The sequence below is a fragment of the Urocitellus parryii genome, chromosome 9 (genome assembly GCF_045843805.1).
Source record: "Urocitellus parryii isolate mUroPar1 chromosome 9, mUroPar1.hap1, whole genome shotgun sequence".
Lineage (NCBI taxonomy): Eukaryota > Metazoa > Chordata > Mammalia > Rodentia > Sciuridae > Urocitellus > Urocitellus parryii.
This window is the reverse complement of record NC_135539.1, coordinates 6,943,881-6,967,151: the sequence shown is the minus strand read 5'-3', so window position 1 is coordinate 6,967,151 and position 23,271 is coordinate 6,943,881. Positions and strand designations below refer to the sequence as shown.

The following is a 23,271-nucleotide window of genomic DNA, read 5'->3' as shown; positions in this document are numbered from 1 at the left end:
TTTACCTGCTGCTGTGTCTACTGGGTGGGTAATGGCTCTGTCTGTGGAAGGTGACTCCCCCCTGCAGGAAACAGCTGCTCAGGGTGGGCTCTGATGGCTACAGGTCACATGGACTTAGTGTTTCTCCTGTTCTAGTTGTCTGGCTGGTTGTGTTCCTGTTCTGTAGCAGCTTGCTGTACCATGGAATAAACAGTGTGTTCTTCATAGTAGCCGGACTTGGGTTCCTTGGTGTTCTTTTCATCCCTATTTCATGCTGAGAGTTTGCTTTGTTAGTTTTTTTAAAAAAAAAATCAGAAATTATTGGGTATAATCTTACAGCAAGTGAAATGTCAAAGGCTGGCATTTGGAAACAGCATTGTCAAGCAGAGTTCCAGCCAAAACCTGTGTTGTGACCAGCTAAGCCAGGAGTCCAAGAGAAATTGGACCAGACAAATACTGGCGCCTGGGTGGCGTTTCCTCAGACACGGCCCTGGGTGCCTTTCCACTTGGTGGGGAGGGGATGGCATGCCAACTCTCATAAGGAGGACAGCTTCTACCCACACCTTCAGGTTCATGGCATCTTTGCTGGTTTGGTGTGCCTCATCCTCTGCTGCTGAGGAAGCAGCTAGGTCACCTCAGCCTCTATGTGGGCTCAGTTCCTGAGGCTTTCCTCCCACTGCTTTTGCACCCTCTTGAGCCACTCCTACCCTCCCTCCTATGGGCTTGTAGGCTCTTGGGTTCCTTAAGTGTGCTTGGTGTTATGCTTGTTCTTCCCCTGTTCAGTGTCTCTCACCTTGAAGTTACAGCCCTTGATGGGAATCTCACTACCATTTTATGCTGTTTGTATCACAAAACTAAGTTTTGTCATTCCCAAAACATTGTATTGGGATTTTTAAGGCTCTTCTCAGACTGAAGACACACCTTATCCTCTCTGAGGATCCTGGTGATCCTGTCCCTGGGCGTAGCTGAGCTCTGGAGGGGCTGCTGAAGATCTCCTAGGGTCGGGCAGAGTCTGTGAGTCTGGAGCAGGGTTCTCAGTAGGAACTGTCAACCCCTGGGTCTGATAATTTTTTGTTGTGGGGGCGTTATCTTCATTCTAGGATGTTTAGCAGAGTCCCTTCCTCTGCCCACTAGATGCTAATAATACTTATTTCCTCCCCCAAGTATGACAACCCAAAATGTCTCTAGTTTTTGCCAAGTCTCACCAGGGGGTGCAAAACTGCTCTGATTGAGAGATTCTGCAATAGAATATGTGCCAGGACACCTAAGTTCTTTGGACTGAGCCCTCCTGGTGATGTGAGTAGCACTGCATCTCTCCTGGCTTTAGCATGGCCCTGTGCCCAGCAGTTCCCAACATGAGCCACAGGAGAGGCAGCCCTAGGACTGTGCCCATGACTAGCCAGGCAGTTGCCTGCTCTCACACCCATTGCTTATGTACTGAGCACATGCAGTCCTCTGGAAGGAAGGAGTTTTGGCGGCACATCTAGCCTAATCAAGTGGTTTTGGGCCCAGGGTTTGAAGTCCTCTGCATCAAAACTGGTCAACATGGAGTGGCACACCCATAGTGAAAACAGCTGCTCTGAAATGCCACCATGGTTGTCTTTTTGACTCAGTTGAGTCTTACTCAGCTATCCCCCAACACCAGTAATAGCAAAACACACTTCCTGTCCTTTGAATCTCAGCTCTGATGGCACCTCTAGTCTTTTCACACATGTGTTTTCCATGGTGCTTACTCTCCTTTGTGGACAGATGTTAGCAATGTGGCAGTGATGCTCTACTTCCTCTCATGTCAGTCCTACCTGATGTCTTGGAGTCTGTTGGGACAAGTCATGCTGTCAATTCATCCCTGTGGTTTCTAGTAACACCCTCCACCGGTCTGGCTGGCAACTGTCATGGAGTATGGGAGTTGTGGGGTCATACCACCTAGTTTTGGTGCCTGGACGAGGGGCTTGCTGAACCCAGGTTAGGTACACACTTCCCCCTTTGAGGGCAGTGCTTTCTTGTGAGCATCTGTTCTAACGGCCTTTATATATTATTTATTTTTTATATTGAGACAGGATCTCACTAAGTTGCCAGAATTGGCATTTACCTTGTGATCTTCCTGCCTCGGTCTCCTGAGTGGCTGGAATTATAGATGAATTTTTTTTTTTTTTTTTTAGTACCAGGGATTGAACCCATGGGCTCTTAACCACTGAGACAAACCCCTAGGCTTTTTATTTTTTATTATAAAACAGGATCTTGCTAAGTTGCTGAGGCTGACTTTGAACTTGCAATTCTGCCTCAGCCTTCCAAGCTGGTGATATTACAGGCATGAGCCACTGTGCCCAGCACATTTTTGGGGTTTTAAGGAAACAATGCATCCTCTTGGACATCTAAATTGAGGCTACTTTTATTAGTTGTATTAATAAATTTGTTTGTCTTTTTTGTGCATTTCATGGTTATCAAGATGTGTACCTCTTCTCTTTTTTTTGGTTGGGGGTTAGGTATCAGGGATTGAACTCAAGGGCATTCAACACTGAGCCACATCCCCAGCCCTATTTTGTATTTTATTTAGAGACAGGGTCTCACTGAGTTGCTTAGCACCTCACTGTTGCTGAAGCTGACTTTGAACTCCTGATCCTCTTGTCTCAGCCTCCTGAGTGGCTAGGATTATAGGTGTGGGTTGACTGACCACCTTTTCTTGCTTTTGGTGGCTGAACTGTTGTCTTGTGGCTCACTCTTGATTATCGTGGGTCCACCTGTGTTTCTTGTCTTTTTTGTTTGTTTTTTAAAAATTAGTTACACATTAGTAATTGGGTTCATCCTGACAAACTCATACAGGCATGGAATTTGATTGCACTTCAATCTCCCCAATCCCTCTCCCCCACTTTTCTTTCCTGTGTTTGGAATGTTTACTACCTTTCTGGAGCCCTGGCTGCTTCTTCTCTGTATATCATTCCCTGTTTATATGGAAAGAGAAAAATCCTTGTCTGTCCTTATAAACAGATGTGCAAACAGTTTAAGAAATAGCTGTGTGTCCACACTCCCTTTTTTATTTGAATTATGAAAATTTAGCATTCAGTTGTCTTCAGCCTTTTTCAGGGGGCTGGTGCTGGGTACTGACCTAGGGCCTTGCATATGACTGCTCTACCACTGAGCTACATCCTTTTTAATTTTTATTTTTATTTTAAGATAGGATCTCAATAAGTTGCTGAGCCTGGCCTTGAATTTGTAATCTTCCTGCCTCAGCCTCCCCAGTTGCTTGGATTATAGGTATGGTCCACTACCCATGGTCAGTTTCAGGTTATTCTGATCAGTTTGTTTTTAGTGTTTGAAAGGGCCATGTGTTGGCCAGTTACAACCTGGCAGGCTGCTGTCCTGTCCTTCTATCCTATGGGGACAGTTGGGGAGACTTTGATTTTCAGATGCAGCACATTTGATTTTTTAGAAGCACATTGAAACAAGTCAGGTGCCCTCCTAGGTTCTTTAGTGGGCAGGAGTATGGAGACCTGCACCTGGGTACTCCAAGTTCATTTTGTATTTTATATCACAGTCTAGTAATAAGTGGGCCTGTGTCATCATTGTGAGAACATGAGGGGCAGAGCGGGGGAAGGAGTTTTTCTGAGCATGAGTGCAATTTTCACATACTGCAGATTTAACTTCAAACACTTATCTGATTTTCTCAGTGCCCACTTCCATTTTTAACTGTGTTCCCCCTGAGGCTTTCATGTTTCAGTGTCTCATTGACAACTGTTCTGTTGTTGTTTTGTTGACATTTGTCTAATTGCTTTCCAAAATAATTTTAAAAGCCACACCGGTTTTTGGTGCCAGCTGCAGTACGGATATGAATGTGCTTGCTCTATCATAGTCTTGCCAGCATTGGGTGTCTCTGTGTATTGTAAACACAGTTAATCACTGCTCTTATCTGCTCATCCCCCATAATTAAAATTCACAGTGCTGTCTTTGGTTGCCTTAGTTTGGCCTTAGAGAGTTGGTTGGAGACTCATGCAGCACTGAGAGAGAATTGAGGAGTGGTGGCTGGTGTGAGCAGGGGAGAGGGTGGCAGCCCCAGAGGACTGAAGAAGGTCAGACTTCAGTCCATGTGTGCTGGACAGTGAACCATTTGTCTTACCTTTCTCCTCTGTGTCCACAGTATGACGCTGTTCCCATTCAGTCCAGTGTGGTATTATGTGCCTGCCCGTCTCCATCAATGGTGAGGACCCAGACTGAGTCCGGCTCTGCTCCTGGCATTCCTAGCAGTGGCGGTAGGCAGGGCCCCACCATGGACAGTACTACAGCTGAGTCCCGGCCAAGCACCAACCCCCTGCAGCACACTGCCCAGCCACCACAGCCTCGCAAGAAACGGCCCGAAGACTTCAAGTTTGGGAAAATTCTTGGCGAGGGCTCTTTTTCAACAGTGAGTATGTTCTGCTGTTGCTTGTTAAATTACCATGTTTCTCTTGGGAAGGCCAACTGTTGTGGAACTAAGAGCTAGGCCACCTGAATGCAGGTAGCATTCTTCCTGGGAAGTGCTCCCAGGCTTCTTCCTAGTGTCTGTCTCCTGCTATAAAGGCCACTGGAGTCTTCTAGACTGGCTTCCGCAGCAGACCACCAGGAGTGTGTCTAGAATGTCTAAACCTGATTTTGTAGATGAAAACTTTATAAAGCATCTCTTAGTGGGCGTGATGGCATACTTATGTAGTTCCAGCACCTAGGAGATGTGAGACAGGAGGATTGCTGGAGCCTCAGAGTTTGAGACCAGCCTAGGCAGCATAGTGAGACCCATCTCAAAACATCTCTTGCTGGGATTGTAGCTCAGTGGTAGAGCCCTTGCCTAGCACATGTGAGGCACTAGGCTGGATCCTCAGCACCTCAAACAAACAAACAAATAAATAGATAAATAAAACAAAGGTATTGTGTCCATCTACAACTAATGATTTGTGGTTGTTTTTTTTAAATACAAGTTAATTTCATTCTAACCTGGCCTTAGCAGGTTACATTCTTTATTCTCCTGTCCCAAGGAAGTTTTTGTGTTCCTGAGATTGAAAGTTAGTATCTTTTCAGACATTTTTTGTTAACAATTAATGCTTTTTTAAAAAATTTTTTGTAGTTGTAGATGGACAGAATGCCTTTATTTGTTAATTTTTATGTGGTGCTGAGGATTGAACCCAGTGCCTCATGCATGCTAGGCAAGCACTTTGCCACTGAGCTACAGCCCCAGCCCAACAATTAATCCTTTAAAAAAAAAAAAAGTCTCTTGATTTTTGTTTGTTTTAATATATAAATTAGATTTTTGTTCTTTTTTTTTTTTTTAATAAACAGTAATATTGTTATAGAACCACAGTAACATTGTCACAGATTTACCTGACTTGGGTTTTTCTCTTTGCTTTAAGAGAAAGCAAAGAAACAAAGGCTGATGGTAGCAACCAGGTTACTGAGGTGGGACCCAGGAGGCAGTGGGCGGGGGCTGTGCAGGGTTGTGACAGCTCAGAAGAAGTCCTGGCTGTGGGTATACAATCAATCTCAGTTCAAAAGTGCCTCCACACATTGCAACCTCTACACTGGCCTTCAGTTTCAGATGGATGCTTCAGGATGACCCTGGAGGCACCTCACCCTGAGAGAGTTCTGAATAACCAGTCTTTCTTGCCAGCCTTGTGAAGAAACCATATGTGGAATTGTGGAATTTGTTGTTTTTTCCTCCTCTGTTTTACATTTATGAATGATTCTAAAATACAAAGAACATGGAATATAGCTCACTGCATTCTTAATAACTTGTCATTTTGTTTTACTTAATGTTAACTTTTGCTGCCCTTCTACTTTTTTTTTTTTTTTGGTACTGGGGAGCTTTACCATTGAGCTATATTCCCAGCCCTTTAAAAAAAAAATTAACTATTTGTGTATTTTTACGATACTGGATATTGAACCTGGGGGTGCTTTACCACTGAGTTCTATCCCCAGCCCTTTTTATTTTTTTTTTTTCTTGAGACTGGGTCTCACTAAGTTGCCCAGGCTAGACTTGAACTTGTGATCCTCCTGACTACATCTCCTGAGTCACTGGGATGGCAGATGTGCGTCACTGTGCCCTGTTTTCCCCTTACACTTGTAACTTAGATTTCTAATAGCAACTTTTATGAATAATATTGTTTATAAAAGGATTGTGCCTTTGTGAAAAAGCCCTCAACTATGAAGATAGTTCCAGTTGTTCTATACTTAACTACCGTTTAAGAGAGCGGAAACTGCCTGGATAACCCTGGGCAGTAGTACAACCCTAATTTTTTTTTTTTTTTTTAAAGAGAGAGTGAGAGAGGGGGGAGAGAGAGAGAGAGAGAGAGAGAGAGAGAGAGAGAATTTTTAATATTTATTTTTTTTTTTTAGTTCTCGGCGGACACAACATTTTTGTTGGTATGTGGTGCTGAGGATCGAACCCGGGCCGCACGCATGCCAGGCGAGCGCGCTACCGCTGAGCCACATCTCCAGCCCCACAACCCTAATTTTTTGTTCTCACTAGGGTATCCAAAATTCTCCTCTGTTTGATATTTTTACATTTATCTCAACTGGAAGGGAGGATTTACTTGTGGCATTGCTTGTGTCCCTGGATTAGGGATTGCAGAGTAGGTGTCACCCTTTCTGGGTAATGCAATCATCATTCCCCTTACCCTGTGCAGTTTTGGACCTGGCCACAAGGTGCCTGGGAAAGTGCTGTGAGCCAGGGGCTCCTTCTCCCACTGTTTAGAATCTATAGCCCTGAGTCTCAAATTGGTGTTACCCTCCCTTCTTTCTCACCATTCCTGAAATAGAGACACTTAAATTTAGATTTCTAGGGGAGAGGCACAATTACAAGGTTGAACCAGGATCTTGAGTTGGCAGAACCTGGTGTTAGTGCAAGAGAGGGAAGAGGTCCTGAGGATACTACAACATCTGGGGCAGCCTGCCATCACCCTGGGTAATGTGAAGGGATATGTTGCACCTGAATCTCTGGAAAAGGACCCCCTCCTTTCCTGTGGAAACCGGTTAATAAATTACTAACTTTAGACAACCAGAAAGATTACATAAATATGGTCTTAGGAGTCTACTAAATAGCAGTACTCTCTAATAGTTCTTTCCTTTTCCTATTTATGAATCTAGCACATGCTTTTGTGAAGGAATGTGACATTGTATAAATGCATAACCCAGAGAAGAATGTTCTGCCTTGGCCGCTTCCTTCAGCTTCAGTGACTGAAAATCATCCATACACAGCACATTCCTTAGGAAAGATTTTTGAGATCTTTCCACCTGAGTGCATATAACCCGACCTTGTTCACAATAATGGCCAGGCGTCTCAAAGTGCTTTTCCAGGACCACTCCTGAGGAGTTCTGTCAGGCATCCTGTCATGGGATTTGACTCACAATGAGGGATTGAGTGGACCTCATCCTCCCATCAGGCCCAGGAATTTTGCAGGGACTAGTTTCATCTGCTCTCTGTTCCTCAGGCTGTTCCTCTTCAGAGGTCTTAGGCACATTTGCACCCATAGGCTGTGGTGGGATCTACTGTGGCAAAGCTGTCTTGGCAAACTCTGGCCAAACCTTGGGCCCATCAGCTACTTCCACTTTGGTGCCTCAAGTGTGGCCAGGGTTTATTCAGTCTTTCCACATCCACACTTGGGGATGCCACACTGGGCACTTTGCCCCTGAAGTGGAGTTTGAACCACAGGGTCAGTTGTGCTTCTGAGGTGGCAGTGTCCTGAGAAGGTAGCTTACTCCTGTGCTGGTTTACTTCCCTGTGCCCTTATAGCTGTAGTCATATTTGCATCATCTGATGAAATGTGTGGTAGAAATTATTAGCAATTATTTTAAAATCTAAGTTTAGGGCATCTTTTTGCATTGTGCATATACCAGAAGGATATGTTCTTTTTTTAATTTTTTTTTTTTTTTTAGTTTTAGATGGACACATAATATTTTATGTGGTGCTGAGGATTGAACCCAATGCCTCACACATGCTAGGGAAGCACTTTGCTACTGAACTACAGCCCCAGCCCTGGAAGGGTGTCGTCTTTTTTTTTTTTTTTTTTAAGGGCATGTTCTTAAAGTTATTTTTTGAAGAAATTCCAAGGACCCACTTGTGGTATTTGGATATGTTAGTCTATGAGGTTGTCCCCCCCAACTGCTATCAGTATTGGGGATTGAATCCAGGGTCTGGGTCTGGTGCTTGCTAGACAAGGGCTCTACCACTGAAATTTTTTAAAAATTTATTTTGTGATAGGGTTTCACTAAGTTAACTTGCTTGTGATTCTCTTGCCTCAGCCTCCTTAGTAGCTAGAGATTACAGGTGTGCACTGATGTGCCCAGCTACAAGGTTCTTTTTTTTTTTTTTGATACCTGGGATTGAACCCTAGGGGCATTTAAGCAACAAGCCACATCCCCAGTTCTTTCTTGTATTTTATTTAGAGACAGGGTCTCACTAAGTGTCTTAGGGCCTCACTGAGTTGCTGAGACTGGTTTTGGATTTGTGATCCTCCTGCCTCAGCCTTTTGAGCTGCTGGGATATAGGCTTGTGCCACTGTACTTTCCTATAAGGTTCTTGAATATATACTTTCACGGCACTATGAGGACCAGTAGCAGCTGAGCCTTCTGAAAACAGTGGAGAGATATGTTTTTTCTTAACTGTTAAAACACATTTACATTAGCAGTGGCTTTGTACTTTTGTTTGTTAGTACAGAACCCAAAGGATTTATGTAATTTCAAACCTCGAGTGGGATGAGTAAGTCCGTATCTCTTCAGACTGTCTCCTGGTTATTACAGTGTGTGTTCTTTTCCTTCTCTTTTCCCCTTTTTTTCCCCAAACCAGGTTGTCTTGGCCCGAGAACTGGCTACTTCCAGAGAATATGCTAGTAAGTACTAATTCCAGTGAGCTATGTGTTTGGGACTTGGGGACAGTGCAGCATCCATGCACATGGCAGTCTGGGTGGCAGGGCCCGAGGTTTTTCTGCTGATTTCAGGATCTAGAACATTGTTGGTCTTAGAGACCATGAAGCTGGTGTGGGTAATTTTGGGAAAAGTATAATTTGTACCAGTTATCTTTATGAATTGTGTATTTACTATTTTCACCTTTTCTAATTGTAGTAACTTACTTCTCTCTTACCTTAAGTTAAAATTCTGGAGAAGCGTCATATTATAAAAGAGAACAAGGTCCCATATGTAACCAGAGAGCGAGATGTGATGTCACGCCTGGATCACCCCTTCTTCGTTAAGCTTTACTTCACATTTCAGGATGATGAAAAGCTGTGTATCCTTTTTGTGGTTAGCACTATCTGAAATGATACCAGTTATCCCTCTCATTGTGGAATCACAGCCCCATTTTTCTCATGAGTAACCCCTTCCCCCAAAAGGAAAGGGTACAGTGTGGCTCCCCACTCCTGTTGCTATGGGACCTCTTGGGTGGCCAATATTCCTGGAGGCAGTAGGTAGTGCCAGACATGGCTGAGGCTCCCTGCTGGGTTGTCTGCTGAGGAAGCCATCAAAGAGTTTTGAGGGTTTTATTGGTAAACATTCTACCTAATAGATTGTTAGTTATTTTAATCCTGGCTGCTGGGTTGCTAGATATCAATGCAAAGGTATTCCCTTCTAACAAGCATCTGTGGAGTATCTGTTAGATATCAAATCCCGTGCTCAAATAAAGCAGAGGATAAGAGAGGAGGAGTGATCTTGGGTATCCTTGGGCTCCTGGAGTGTCTGTTGGTGTCTGCCTGCCTCCTTGACTCCTGGGCTGTGGAATTTGTTTGGAAAGGACATCTTTTCTGGGTATTTGAGAAGTGCAGGGAGAGTGACCCACAGGATCTTGAATCATCTTCCTCATGTCCTGAGTGTAGTTCTCCCTTGGGCTTTCAGTCCCTCAGCTTTCTTTAGTGCCTTTGCTCTCTAGAATAGACCTACTTCTCCAGTAGGTCTTCATTTTGTCCATTTTCTCTTGTCCTTAATTCCCTGAACTTTGGGAGCCCTTTCTTTACTCTTTTCAAACTTTCATTTAGGAATCAGGGAGGCAGGTGTATGGATCTTGGGGCAGGCTACACTTGTGAGCCAGGCAGGTGGGTTTTCCTTGCTCCCTAAAGGTACTCTTCTCTTTTTATTGGGCCCCACCCCTCTCCTTGCCACCCTCAAAGCTGGTCCAAGCCTCTGAGGGCTTGGCCTCCCTATTTTACCTGAGTGAGATACCTGGTTTCTCTCTATTCCATCTCTTTCTGTACCCTGAACACCAATTCTTCTGTTAAAACTTTGCTCTATTCTGTTCTTACTTTATTTTTTGGTGTAGTGCTAGAGATCCTATCCAGAGCCTCATGCATATTAAGACATGCTCTAGGGCTAGCGTTGTAGCTTAGTGGTAGTGCGCTCACCTAGCAAGTGCGAGGCCCTGGGTTCGATCCCCTCAGCACCACATAAAAACAAATAAAGGTATTGTGTCCAACTACAACTAAAAAATAAATATAAAAAAAAGACATGTTCTACATTAAGCCACACTCCTAAACCCCTGCTCCACTTTTTTTTAATATTTATTTTTTAGTTTTTTAGGTGGATACAATATCTTTATTTTATTTTTATGCGGTGCTAAGGATCAAACCCAGTGCCTCGCGTGTGCTAGGTGAGTACTCTACTATTTGAGCCACAACTCCAGCCCCCCTGCTCCATTTAAAAAAAAAAAAATTATTTTTTGTCATACTGGGAACTGAACAGAGGGGAGCTCAGAGCCAGCCCCTTTAAAATTTGTTTTGAGGCAGGGTTTCACTAAGTTGTCTGGGTTGGACTTCTGATGTTCCTTCCTTAAACCTCCCTAAGGAGGCTTCCTGGGATTATAGGTGTGTGTCACCATGCTTTGGCTCTGTTCCCACTTTTAATACCATCTTTTGGCTCCTTCTACTGCTACCTGAATTTGCTTGTTCTTTTAGAAGTGTTTGTTGTGCTTAGGGAGATGGGGATGTGCTGGTAAACAAGGAAAAGGCTCTGTCCTGGTGGTCTCCCTTTCAGGGAAGGAGTTGGAGAGATGCAGAGTATCATGCTGTCACAGATGTCCAGGTAGCAGGATGAGCTACAGAAAGTAGAAAGGCCACAATGTGCAGGTATCTGGAAATATGGGCCTCTCTAAGTTCAGTGGACTTGCAAGGGCAGGAGAGAATGTGAATCTGAGGAATAGGCAGTCTGTGGGTGGAAGTGGGTCAGTTCTGTGAACCATGATGACCTGGCACCAATTTTGGATTTTCTCCTATTTGTACTGGGGAACACAGGGTTTGCCCCAACTCTGACCCCTCATAGTCCATACTGAGGAATGGGAGCTAGAGGCAGTTGGGGGCTGGGCAGGAGAAAGTGGAGTCAGGTGATTTCTGGTATTTGCCCTCAGAGTATATAGTGCTGTTACTTAGCCAGGAGAGACTAGGCTGGGGGCAGATACTGTGTTGGCATATGACACATATGCTGGTGCTTGCTCTTCAAGGACTGAGTGGGCTATTGGGTGGCTGCCATCAGAGCTCTGGAGGCCCACTCAGGATGATGTGCAGATCCAGAGTGGGCTAGCTGGCACCCAAAGAAGGAGGAGACTGTGATAAGTTATTGCCAGTTAATAAGGAGCCTGGAGACCTGGAGGGTACAGGATCAGATTTGTTCCAGTAGGGTGATAGTTGCTCAGCCAGCTGCTGCCCAGCAGTCAAATACATGGGCCTGGGCCTGGGCCTGACCAGGATTTGCATTTATACAAGTTATTGGCTATTGGGTAGGCGCTTCTTAGGGCAATGTTCAAGACTTAGCCGTGAGGCAAGTGGAGATGAAATACTTGGCTCTTCCTGGTGGTTTTCCCTTAGTATCACTTTAGTGGTCTGGTAGTGGCAGACCTGTGGCCTGGAGAGGCCTTTTTTGGTGGTTGTTTTAGCTCTGATTGAATAGTGGCATGTAGGGTAGAGCCTGCTGTCTCCCAGTATCATTTATGGTCCCCACCTCTGCTGCTTATGTGACATTCATTAGCCGCATCATCACGTTGTTCATGTCTCTATCACCTCTGAGGCTGCCTTGGTCCCTCCCTCGTGTCCCCTGGGACCCAGTGAGAATGCACCCCTTTTTGAGGGTTTCTAGCTACCATATAACCAGAGATCTAAGGCCTTGGCTTCCTGCAAGCCTGCTGGACGATGTGTCCTATTGGCTGGGAGTCTTTGTTCTGTCAGCTTTGCATTACCACCACGAAATGCCTGGGGCGGCCAGCTTTTTGAAGAAAAGCAGTTTGTTTAGCTTGTTTGGAGAAAGTCCTAGTGCATGCTGTAGCCATGTGGTGAATGGTGAATGGCAGAGTATGTACAGAGAAAGGAGCAAATCTCAAGCCAGAAAGTAGAGACAGTGGATGTAGCAGGGTTTGCTCCTTTATGAAAACCCTCTCTTGAGAACTTCCCAGGAATTGCTTCACGTTCAGTAACCTAAGTCCCTAACACAGCTCTATTTTCACTACCTTCCAGGATTGCTACTGTAGCAACCAAGTCTCAATTACAGGTACCCTTGAGGGACATCAAAACCATATCCAAACCATAGACAGCTTGAACAGAACGATAATCACTTGACTTCGTCTCCTCCTAGTGTCATGGGTGATAGGACCAGCTCTGAATCCAAATGAGAATGCTTTTGTTGTCTGGTTTTCAGATGGGTCTGGCTAGAGCAGTGCAGGTGGAGAGGACTCCAGGTCACTTTACCATTGAGCCACATCCCCATTCCTTTTTATTTTTTGAGACAGGCTCTCACTAAGCTGTTTAGGGCCTGCTAAGTTTCTAAGGCTGGCCTTAAACTTACAATTCTCTTGCCTCAGTCTCCTGAGCTGCTGGGATTATGGGCATGAGCTTATGCACATAGTATTCTTTTTTTTTTTTTAATTTTTTTTTTAGTTGTATATGGACTCAATGCTTTTATTTGTTTTTATGAACCCAGTGCCTCACACTTGCAAGGCAAATAATCTACCACTGAGCCACAATTCCAGCCCTGCACATATTATTCTTTACGATTAAGATAAATTCCTTTAGACCCAGGACCACAAAAATAAAATAAATACAAATTCCAAAACCCCAGAAGGTCATGAGGTCTCACTCACCTCCCACAAGGATAAGACTCAGGGACTTCTGCTTCACTCAGCATCCCTGGTATACATTGTGTTGAAAAGAAAATGAAACTTTGTCTGCATGAAATAGTGCCCAGATGTGACACCATCTCTCTTTAACTATAATCTCCAGTGGGAGAGGGGAGTGGTTGATTAAGTGCATTTTCTTGTCACTACCTGCAGTGACTTCAGAGTGAGTCCACCTATCCTCAGGACAGTATGAGGGTAGACAGAGCCTGTGGACGCCTTGCTACAGCCTGGAAACAGGCAAGTGGGTCCATTCAGGGCCCACTGTGGTTCTTTACCAGATGCAGTGTAGGCCACCAGGAGAGCAAGCATAATCGCCTGGCCAAGCAGAAAGCCCTCCACACCCAGAGCATTTCTGCCTTGACTCAAGTCTGAGCAGCGAGGGGCCTTCCTCTTCATGCATAGTTGAAGGCTGGAGGAGTCTTATCTTCCTCCAGTTCCTGTGAAGGCTGATTAACACCTGTTTGCCCTTGTGATGCCCCACTTGCAGAGAGGAGTCAAGAACTCAGGGCTGAACTTTGGTTCCTCTCCTTTTGCTTTGTGATCTTGAGTCAGTTGCTTGATCTCTAATCCAGGTTCCTGTGTTGGGCTTACAGGGTGTGTTTGAGAGAGATCTGCCACCTCTGCCTACCTGTAACTGCCCTGGCCTAGAGGGTGGAGAATGTGCTTAGGATTCTGATAGAGCACCTTGGGATGAGGAAGGCATGTGATTATGGAGAACTAGCAACCTGAGCAGTAATCCTGGGCACCTGCTGTGTTCAGACCTGCTGATCACCTCTCCCCCCATGCTTAGCAGAGAACCAGAGGTGTCCTTCATGCAGAAAATAGGAACCAGTGAGAGGTTGGATAAAAGTCTAAGCTATGAAGCTGGAAGAGGCAACAAATTGCTTCCTCAGGATGTGACTGAGGCTGTCTCACACCTGGGCTTCTAACTAGTAGTCTTATGGGCAGCCCAGGTGGAGTCAGAACTAGCAGTTCCATGGCCCCAGCCTCCCTTGTTGGGAGTAGGCAGGGTGAGGTGAGGGGGCCCTGGTGGAGACCCTCTGCATTCTCCAGTGTAATGAGGTATACTTGCTTTTTGTTTTAGGTTTTTTGAAAACTTGTCCCATTGGGGAGGTGTGAGTGATCAGAGATGGGCCTGACAGGGGTGGCATTGGTTGTGGTGTTTTCCCTCCTTCATTGATGGGAGTTGACCATGCCTTGGCAGACAGAAACCAGACCAAGAAGGCTGGCCTGGCACCATGAACTCAAGCCACCCTTACAGTAGTAAACATTGGGTCTCCAGTAGCCACTGCTTAAGGTAGTAAATGTTGGGTCTCTCTGTTCTGGACTGCCAGGGAGGTGAACACCTAGAGATTTCTAGTATGAGGCACAAATGTCCAGTGCTTCCAGGGGAAACAGTTATATGGGAGCTGTTCTTGTCAGCCTTCCTTTCCCTCAGAAGGAGAATTCAGATGGAACATGTCTCGGTGCGGGGTGCTGAGACTATCCCTTGTGTCTCCCCAGTGGGTGTCTCACAAATAAATCAAATGAATTGAGAAATTTATACAGTGCTGGGCATGGTGGTACATGCCTGTAATCCCAATGGCTCTTCTTTTACAATGCATGTCACTTGTGCATGGAAGTAGAACCACATGCAGGACAATTTGCATGACACTCAGAGCTCTGTGTGTTTAAGCAGGGTTCTTGGTCAGGACCTGTCTTCCAGAGCTGTTCTGTTTTTACCTGAAGCCACACATGCATTGGTGCCCTGGCCAGGGTCTGTAGGTATGACAGCCATCTGTAGTGGTTCCCTTTCATATGTCTACAGACACTTCTGGGGACCATGTCCAGAAGGGCAGTCTGGGCTGAGTCGTGTTGTCTGTTTTTCCAGGAACTGTGTCATTGTGTTCTTAGAAGCCCCAAGGCTGGTGCCTGGTCTTGGAGCTGGCCTGGATCTGACTCAAAAAAGGGTGACTGTCTTGGGTCCCAGGTAGCTTCAGTTTGCATTTAATAAAACATGTTCCTATGGGGCTGTTAAGGTTAGTTTTAAAACAACAAATTTTCTACCATTCTTCCTTAACTGTACAATATTCAGATTTTGGCCTTAGTTATGCCAAAAATGGAGAACTGCTTAAATATATCCGCAAAATCGGTTCATTTGATGAGACTTGTACCCGATTTTACACAGCTGAGATCGTGTCTGCTCTAGAGTATTTGCACGGCAAGGGCATCATTCACAGGTAACCTGATGGCCACCTAGGGTGATATGTGTGGGATGGTCAGTGTAATGATTGGGCCAGCAGCCATTTGGCCTACAAGCTACTGCTGATGCCCAGACCATCCCAGGCCTCTAAGATCAGAGTGGGTTTATGTTGTGGTGGGTGGGATGTAGGTGCCAGGTGAGAAGAGGTTGAAATCAGAGGAATATGCATGTTGAGTGTCTCCCTTCAGTTACCAGATCACAGTGGCCAGGTGTCTTCCTGCCTAGGCAGTAACTTGTACCATCTTGACTAGTGCTTTTATTTGATCAGTTGTAGCTTTTGTGTATACTTATTTCTGATCTCTTTTCCCAAATTGGAAGTATCCATAAGCTCTTTCTGAGTTAAAAATGATAGATTATGCTGTAGTAAAACATTTATTAAAATGATAGATGGTATTATGAAGTGATATAATTACAATGACCTTATTGTATGCAGTTGATATTTATTTGGTGTGGACTTTGGGGCTTGTATTTTTGCTTTAATCCGTAAAGATGGTAAGTATTCATCACATCATCACTGCGTTGTTGTCATCAAAAGATAGAATATGTAATAATGCTGCTGTTGGATTTCATCTCAAACATAAATATCTACTTTTACAGGGACCTTAAACCAGAAAACATTTTGTTAAATGAAGACATGCACATCCAGATCACAGATTTTGGAACAGCAAAAGTTTTAACCCCAGAGAGCAAACAAGGTGTGTGAGTTTGGTTTCCAGCAGAGCTTAGCTCTGTGCTTAAAACTGAAAACAACTTCTGAGAAATGTGTAGCATTGTGTGGTCTTTAGCATTACTGCAGAGACTCATGGTGCCTTTCTTGGGGTCCCACTGTAGGGCACCAGGCAGCATGTCCAGGTGTAGGGAAGGAGGCTGTGTTCTTGTGAGTGTCCTGTGGCCCATCCTCCCATGAGTTTTTGCAGAGCTGCCTGGCCTCTCCTTCTGTGCTTGGGTTCCCTGTGAGAGAAAGACATTGGAGGAAAGTGCTGGGGGATGAATGTGGTGGCCACAGGCTTAGAGCACCAGTGTGCTGGTGGAAGTAAGACTCCAACATAAGCATCTCCAGTGCTGTGGCTACTCTTGGTGGAAAAGGGAATGGTGGTGGTTCTGGCCTCTCCACCAGCAGCCAGCTAGTTCATGGGAGCTAGAGGGGATTACACCCAGCTTCCTGACCAGTTCTGTCTGCAGGGTGCTACTAGGAGGAGCCAGCCTGTTCCCCCATGCAGCGCAGGCTTCCCGTGCTAGAGTCTGTGTCTTTCTGGGTGCTGTTTATATGGAGGGTTCTTGTCCAGGTTCTGTGTGCTCTTTAACCGCTTTGTAGTTTTTGAGGTGTTTGGCCTCCTCCTGGATTGGGAATATCTCTGTCAGTCCTAAAGCACTGCCCTGGGGGGATAAAAGCAAACCTACCAGTCAAGGAAGAGATGCTTACTGACTCCAGTGTCTTAGAGGATAGTCTATTCCCCTGGTGCTTCTGAAAGCTCCTAAACCTGGATCTGTTGGACTTGTTCCTTGTAAATAGTAATCATATTACTGGCTGGTAATTCTGTTTTCATGTACTTGATTTAACCTCATAGCTACAAGCATTGTCTAGCTGGGCGCAGTGGCGCATATCTATAATCCCAGCAGCTCAAGAGGATTGCAAATTCAAAGCCAGCCTCAGCAATTTAGCAAGGCCCTAAGCAACTCAACGAGACCGTCCCTAATATAAAAAAGGGCTAGGGATATGGCTCAGTGGTTAAGCGTCCCTGGGTTCAGTACCAAAAAACAAAACAAAACAAAAAAACAAACACATTGTCCACTACAAAGTTGAACCAAATGTCTGCCAGGTTTTTGTTCAGGGATCTGTCAGCTCCTTGTCCTGCCTGTGCTGACTCTTCCTGCATGACACGAGCCCATGGTATATCTTGGGCAGCAGGACTGGGACATCTTTGGTCCCCCATCAGCTATGGGAGCCGTACCTGGGCTGTGCTCTGTGCATCTTCCTTTTTGTAGATTTTCTTCAGAATCTGATAGTGTTGCCAGGGCTTGTGCCCTACAGCCACTTAAAAATATATAAAAATTTAAGTGCATTTGTGAATTAGTGAAATAAACCTTTTATTCTAGAAAGGATTTCTGCTAGAAGTCCTTATGGTGTTGTATAACCCAGGACAGTTGCTTGTATATGCAGAGGAGGTGGCAGGGTTGTTTCCTTCTTAGAGGAAAAGGGACAAATATCCGATTCATTTTAGTAACTTCTGTTTGGAGTAGTTCACAATCAGAATTTATTCCTGTGCTGGCTTCTTTACTTTCATGCATAGTTAGTTCCCCTAAAACATCTTGAAATCTTCTAGAATAAGGTGTTGGTGGGAGCAGGGTTACCCAGGTTCCCTAGCTGTGGGCATCTTGCACTCTCCTCCTAGACAGAGGCTATGCCCTGTGTTTGTGAGGGCAGATGATGGGCAGTGGAGCAGGGCAATTGAAAAGGGCATGTGGGATTGATAAGGGATTCTGGTTTTGCCCTTACATGAGGATCCTTTAGATACATCCTGGTGAAGACAGCTTAATCCACTTGGAGTAAGCAGCTCATCTGTTCCTGGACTTTGCCCTCTTTACAAAAGCCTTGGAAGAGTTTGGGTGTCTTGGAAGTTCAGACTGGGAGTTTGTTTCTGGAAACCCAAGTTCTGACCTATTAAGGTCTTTCTGTATTCAGCCAGGTGCAAAGGCTGCATTCAGCAAATAGGAAGGAGAGGGGGTCAGCGATTGTGGGCAGGGAAGCTAGAGGGGATGGATAGGGAGGCTTTAATCACTGCAGTGGCCCCACATCCCCACCTGTGGTTGGCCATCCTTCAGATCCCCTGGCCAGCTGCCATTTGTCTTTATGCTATGCTGTGGACCTCACATGACTGCCTTGGTCTTGTTGTTATTCTAGCATGGGCAGGACTGCCTGCCTAGGGACAGAAATGGTTGCCTTCAAATGGATTTCCCAGCATTACCAAAGTATGCCCATCCTCCCACCCAGCATAGCTCTATCTGTTCTTAGTAGGGTTTGCTTTGGTCTTTCAGTATGGGCCTGTTCCTTTATGGATTGATGCTTACTGAAAAATGGCCCCTTGTAAGTTGTACCATTGGAGCCCCACCAACAGTCCTGCATGTTCCCTCAGATCCTTGTTAATGCCATACATTTCATTCTTTTTTTTTTTTTTTCCTGTTTGCCAACTTGATATGCTATTGTGGTGTTTTTGTTTTGTTTTGTTTTGCTTTTTGTTTGTTTGTTTGTTTTGGGAGGGAGGTACTGAACTCAGGGGCAATGAGTCACATCACCAGCCCTATTTTTTTGGTTTTTTTTTTTTTAGAGATAGGGTCTCACTGAGTTGCTTTGTGCCTCCATTTTGCTAAGGCTGGCTTTTGAACTTGTGATCCACCTGCCTCAGCCTCCAGAGCTGCTGGGATTCCAGGTGTGCACCACTGTGCCCAACACTTTTTTTTTTTTTTAGAGCTTTATAGTAGTTGGGTTTATCCTGACAAACTCATACAGCGTGAAATTCAGTTTCAGTTCATGATCCCCCCCACCTTTTCCCTCCTGTCCTCCCTCTTTCCCATTCTCCTTCCTGTACGCTGCTAAACTTCCTTTTGGTCTAAACTATTGTGTTTTAATTTGGGGCTGTGGTTGTGGCTCAGCAGTAGAGTGCTCACGTAGCAGTTCGAGGCCATGGGTTCAATCCTCGGCACCACATAAAATAAATAATTAAAACAAAGGTATTGTGTCCACTACAACTAAAAAATAAATATTAAAAAAACTATTGTGTTTTAATTTACATTTCTTGGGTTCATTACATGGTTGAGTGGACTCTTTTGTTTTTGACTCTTGGTTTGGTTTTCTTTCCTCTTGGGCCTCCTTGGTGTCTTTGAATAGTATCTTTCAGGGTCCTGGCAGGACACAAATGCAGCCAAGAAGTCTTTTCAGAAAACCATTTACTGAAAGGACCATTTATATGACTGAAGGACGAACTAAGCTGGGTTCCTACAGAGAGGCTGTGGGCCTTCCTCAGCCTGGCCGCATAGGGTGGGAGGGATGGCTTAGAACTGGTTTGCAAGCAGGACAGGTGGTAGCAACTGCAGTGAGTGGACCAGACCTGCCAGTTCCTTGTGTATAGGCAGCTGGGCCAACTGTGGTGCTGCTTTGTCTGTCTGTACTGTGACTGATGAGTCCCCATGGTCCTAAAACCCTGGGGTCTCTGATGATGAATGGGTCCAGAGGGCCTGCGTACCAACCCTGTGACTATGGATGAACCTCAAGTAATCTAGAACTGAAGGTAGCCAAATGTGGAGAGTTTCTGGAATGGAGGCTTTCAGTCTTACTGGCCTTGGAGTCCCTGTATGCCTGAGCTGTTGGTGACTGAGAAGAGGGTGGTCTCTGGCCTACAGCCGTTTGTTGTGGCTACTGTGCATTGGTATATGTTTAGGTGCTGCACGTCCAACGGTGAACACAACAGACAGGGCCCGTTCTCATGCTGCCCTGCTGCAGTGACAGGATGATGAGTGTGCGTCATGAATGCTTTTTACAGTCATACATCATGTCAGGTGGGAGTTGCCAGGGAGGATTGCACAGTGTTCTGGGGTCCTGCAGGCATTTTTGGGTGGGGCTTAAAGAGTCTGGCTCCTGAGAGAGCTCAGTTTGCTCCAGGTGACCCTCACTGAGCTGCAGCAAGCTCCTCTCTGCTGTGTTTGTACTATGATATCTTGGGGAATGCACCAGCTGTGTAGTTGTTGGTGGGCAGGGGATTACAGCTCCAGATATAATCTTTTCTTTCTCTCTCCTCAGCCAGGGCCAACTCATTTGTAGGAACAGCGCAGTATGTTTCTCCAGAGCTGCTCACAGAGAAGTCGGCTTGTAAGAGGTAATCTGCTTTTATCTAATCATGTTTCTCTTCTCTCTATGGTAGCTAGCTACTAGGTTTCTTCATGAGAAATTAATATTTGAAAGAGGAACTTTGGTGGCCTTTATATATAGTATAAAGTCAAGCATACTTTGAAAAAAATCTTAACATTTTGCTTTTCTTTGATACACATGTATGCTCCTTTATCATTATATTTCATATTTCAGGGTTAGTTGTTGATCTTTGGTTAGTTATTTGCTCTTGTTCCTTTAGGAAACTGCTCAGTGGCAAAGTACTGTTGCTGTGCTACAAAGCTGTGGCAGCTGTGCACTGTTTAGTGTCACAGAGTCTGCAGAGGTGGGCAGAGGCCCAGGAGGCATGGGGAGTGGAGGTTTGTAGCTAGGAACTACCAGTCCTGGTACAGGCACAGTGGTCACAGCAGTGAGGGTTTTTGCAGGATGCAGCTGGGCCTTGGTGAGTGCTCTCAGTCATGAATACTAGAAGAGCTTTCGCTGGTCCAGGAAAGGGTTCTGTTTGTAAGAGTGTAGGAGGATCAGTCTGCAGAGCAGTTGAGCAGCAGCTGATGGCCTGGAATAGGGAAGAGTTGAAGTGCTGTCTTGGAAGACTGAGAGAGGTAGCACTAGATTCTGTGCTCAGGTTTGGAGAGCAGTTCTAGGCAACAGATCTGTGGAATGAAGGTGTAGCTGGGCTCTCCCCTCCCTGGACCAGTCAAGCTCTGCTTTAGTGTCTGATTTGGCTCAGCTACTGGGTCCATTGTCACACAGTCTCCTACGGACAGTCAGTGTCCTACTCTGACAGGTAACAAGGGGCTGCCCCTGTGAGAATGAGTGATTCTGATTAAGCCCCTTGGTTTCTAAGCTTGGAAGCTTTGAAAACTCAAGGGTAGTGCCATGGCACACACGTAATGGCTGCATTGAAGGTGCTCTGAAAAATTAAACTTGAGCATCTCAGTTGTAATGGGCTTCTCTATTTTGGTTTTTCTCATTCAGTCATGAGATTTTGAATTCTGAACAAGGGCCAGACAGAGCTGCCCAGTGGGAGTGATTCTGCCCCTGGGGACATTTGGCCATGTCTGAAGACAGTTTGGGTTGTCAAAACAGGGGTGTAGAGTGCTTTTGACCTGTAATAGGTGAAGGCCAGGGATGCTGCTCAGCCTCTTATAGTGCAGAGGATGCGTCAGCCAGGGTGCACAGTGTGAGGTAGTAGGCGTGGCCTCCTGACTTCCAAGTGTGTTATATCATTGTCTGAGAATTGGCTTTCCTTGCTATCAGTTCTGCTCTGGGTGGCAAGCTCGTCAGCACTGATGGGTGCAAGCATCTAGACCACTCTGCGTGAAGAAGGGACATACATGCATGTTTGTGTATGTAGCTCATGTTCCCTGTATGGGATAGACAAGAAATGACTGGGGCATGGAATAGGGTTTTAAGGGAGACATCACTGTGTATTTCTTTTGCTTTTAACTTTCTAAATCTTAGGATATTCCTTTACCTGTTAAATCTCAATTCTCTGTGTATTTTAATGAAATTGACAGTTGTATTAAAATAGATTGGTTGGAAATTATAATCTAGAGTGTATATATTATTACATTAATATGAGCTGATGTCCATTAATATTACTATCATTGTTGTGTTATATAATTATACTGTTATATAAATTTTTGTTATGTACTATATTTAAGTTTTGGGTGTGGTTTTTTTTTTTTTTTTTGGTATTAGGCATTGAACCCAGGAGCACTTTATTACAAAGCTACATCCCCCAATCCTTTTTATTTTTTAATTTATTTTAAAATATTTTTTAGTGGTTGACAGACCTTTATTTATTTTTTATTTTTACCCCCTCCCCCCGACAGACCTTTATTTTATTTATTTATATGTAGTCCTAAGAATTGAACCCAGTGCCTCACACATGCTAGGCAAGTGCTCTACCACTGAGCTACAATCCCAGCCCTTAATTCTTTTATTTTGAGACCAGGTCTTATAAGGTGCTGACCCTCTTGCTATATTGCTGAGGTTGGCCTTGAACTTGGGATCCTCCTGCCTCAGCCTCTCAGCCACTGAGATTATAGGTGTGCATCACCATGCCCGGCCTGTATTTGTTTTTATAGGTGTTAACATCTGGGACAGTGGGATAAATGGGTTAAAAATAATTGAGAATTCTTTTCATATTTGAAAGGAGATTCCTAGCCATGTACAATGGTGCATGCCTATAATCCCAGAAACTCAGGAGGCTGAAGCAAGAATATTGCAAGTTTGAGGCCAGTCTCAGCAATTTAGTGAGATCCTGTCTTGTAATAAAAAGTAGAAAGCACTGGGGATGTAGCTCAATGGTAGAGCACCCTGGGTTCAATTGCCAATACCAATAAAGGGGGAAGGTCCTACTAATTGTTAAAAATTCTCAGAAAATGATTCTCCAGCTGAGTGTGGTGGCACTTTCCTATCATCCCAGCTACTCAAGAAGCTGAGGTAGGGAGATTGTAAGTTTGAGACCAATCAAGACAAATTAGTGAGACCCTGTCTCAAAGTAGAAAGGTTAGGGTTAGGGTTAGTAGCTCAGTGTCAGAGCACTTGCCTTGCATGTGGGAGGCCCTGGGTTCAAGCCACAGTATTGCAAAAAAAAAAAAAAAAGAAGAAGAAGAAGTCGTCTCCAAGCCCACTTGCAGATAATAACTTGGTATATTTTTCGTGTCTACATTAAATGTGTTTATGTAGTTTGATACAAATGGAGTCATTGCATAGTCAAATCCTGATCCTCATCATTCTGTGATGAACAGTTCCCATGTCATTACGATTGTCTGCCAGCCTCTTTACTAGTTGTGTAATTTTCTGTTGCATGAGTTTATCGTAGTTCATCAAACTGTCCCTTTGTTGCTGGATGCTTGAGGTGGTGCTGGTGTGTCTGCTATGTGCTGCTGGGCCTCCTCTGGATATGAGGAAGGTACCAGGGCTCTGATTCAGGGAGGTGCCCTGTCATTCATCTGGTGGGAAAGACAAAGCCACAGTGAACGTTTAAAGACTTCTTGGTATATAACGCTTTCCACAACCAATATACTGGGTCCCTCCTTTTATTATTTTGTATGG

At 44.8% G+C, this 23,271-nt stretch overlaps 1 protein-coding gene across 1 annotated transcript in view; it reads left to right on the top strand.

Annotated features, from left to right (window-relative positions):
* The window catches only part of Pdpk1 (3-phosphoinositide dependent protein kinase 1), a 71,665-nt gene that overhangs the window by 24,789 nt on the left and 23,605 nt on the right, over positions 1-23,271 (top strand). Inside the window, exons 2-7 of the mRNA XM_026385221.2 lie at positions 4,112-4,375; positions 8,783-8,825; positions 9,083-9,220; positions 15,156-15,300; positions 15,921-16,018; positions 20,119-20,194. Of these exons, the coding sequence (XP_026241006.1) occupies positions 4,112-4,375; positions 8,783-8,825; positions 9,083-9,220; positions 15,156-15,300; positions 15,921-16,018; positions 20,119-20,194 (764 nt within the window). The remainder of the gene's footprint in view (positions 1-4,111; positions 4,376-8,782; positions 8,826-9,082; positions 9,221-15,155; positions 15,301-15,920; positions 16,019-20,118; positions 20,195-23,271) is intronic.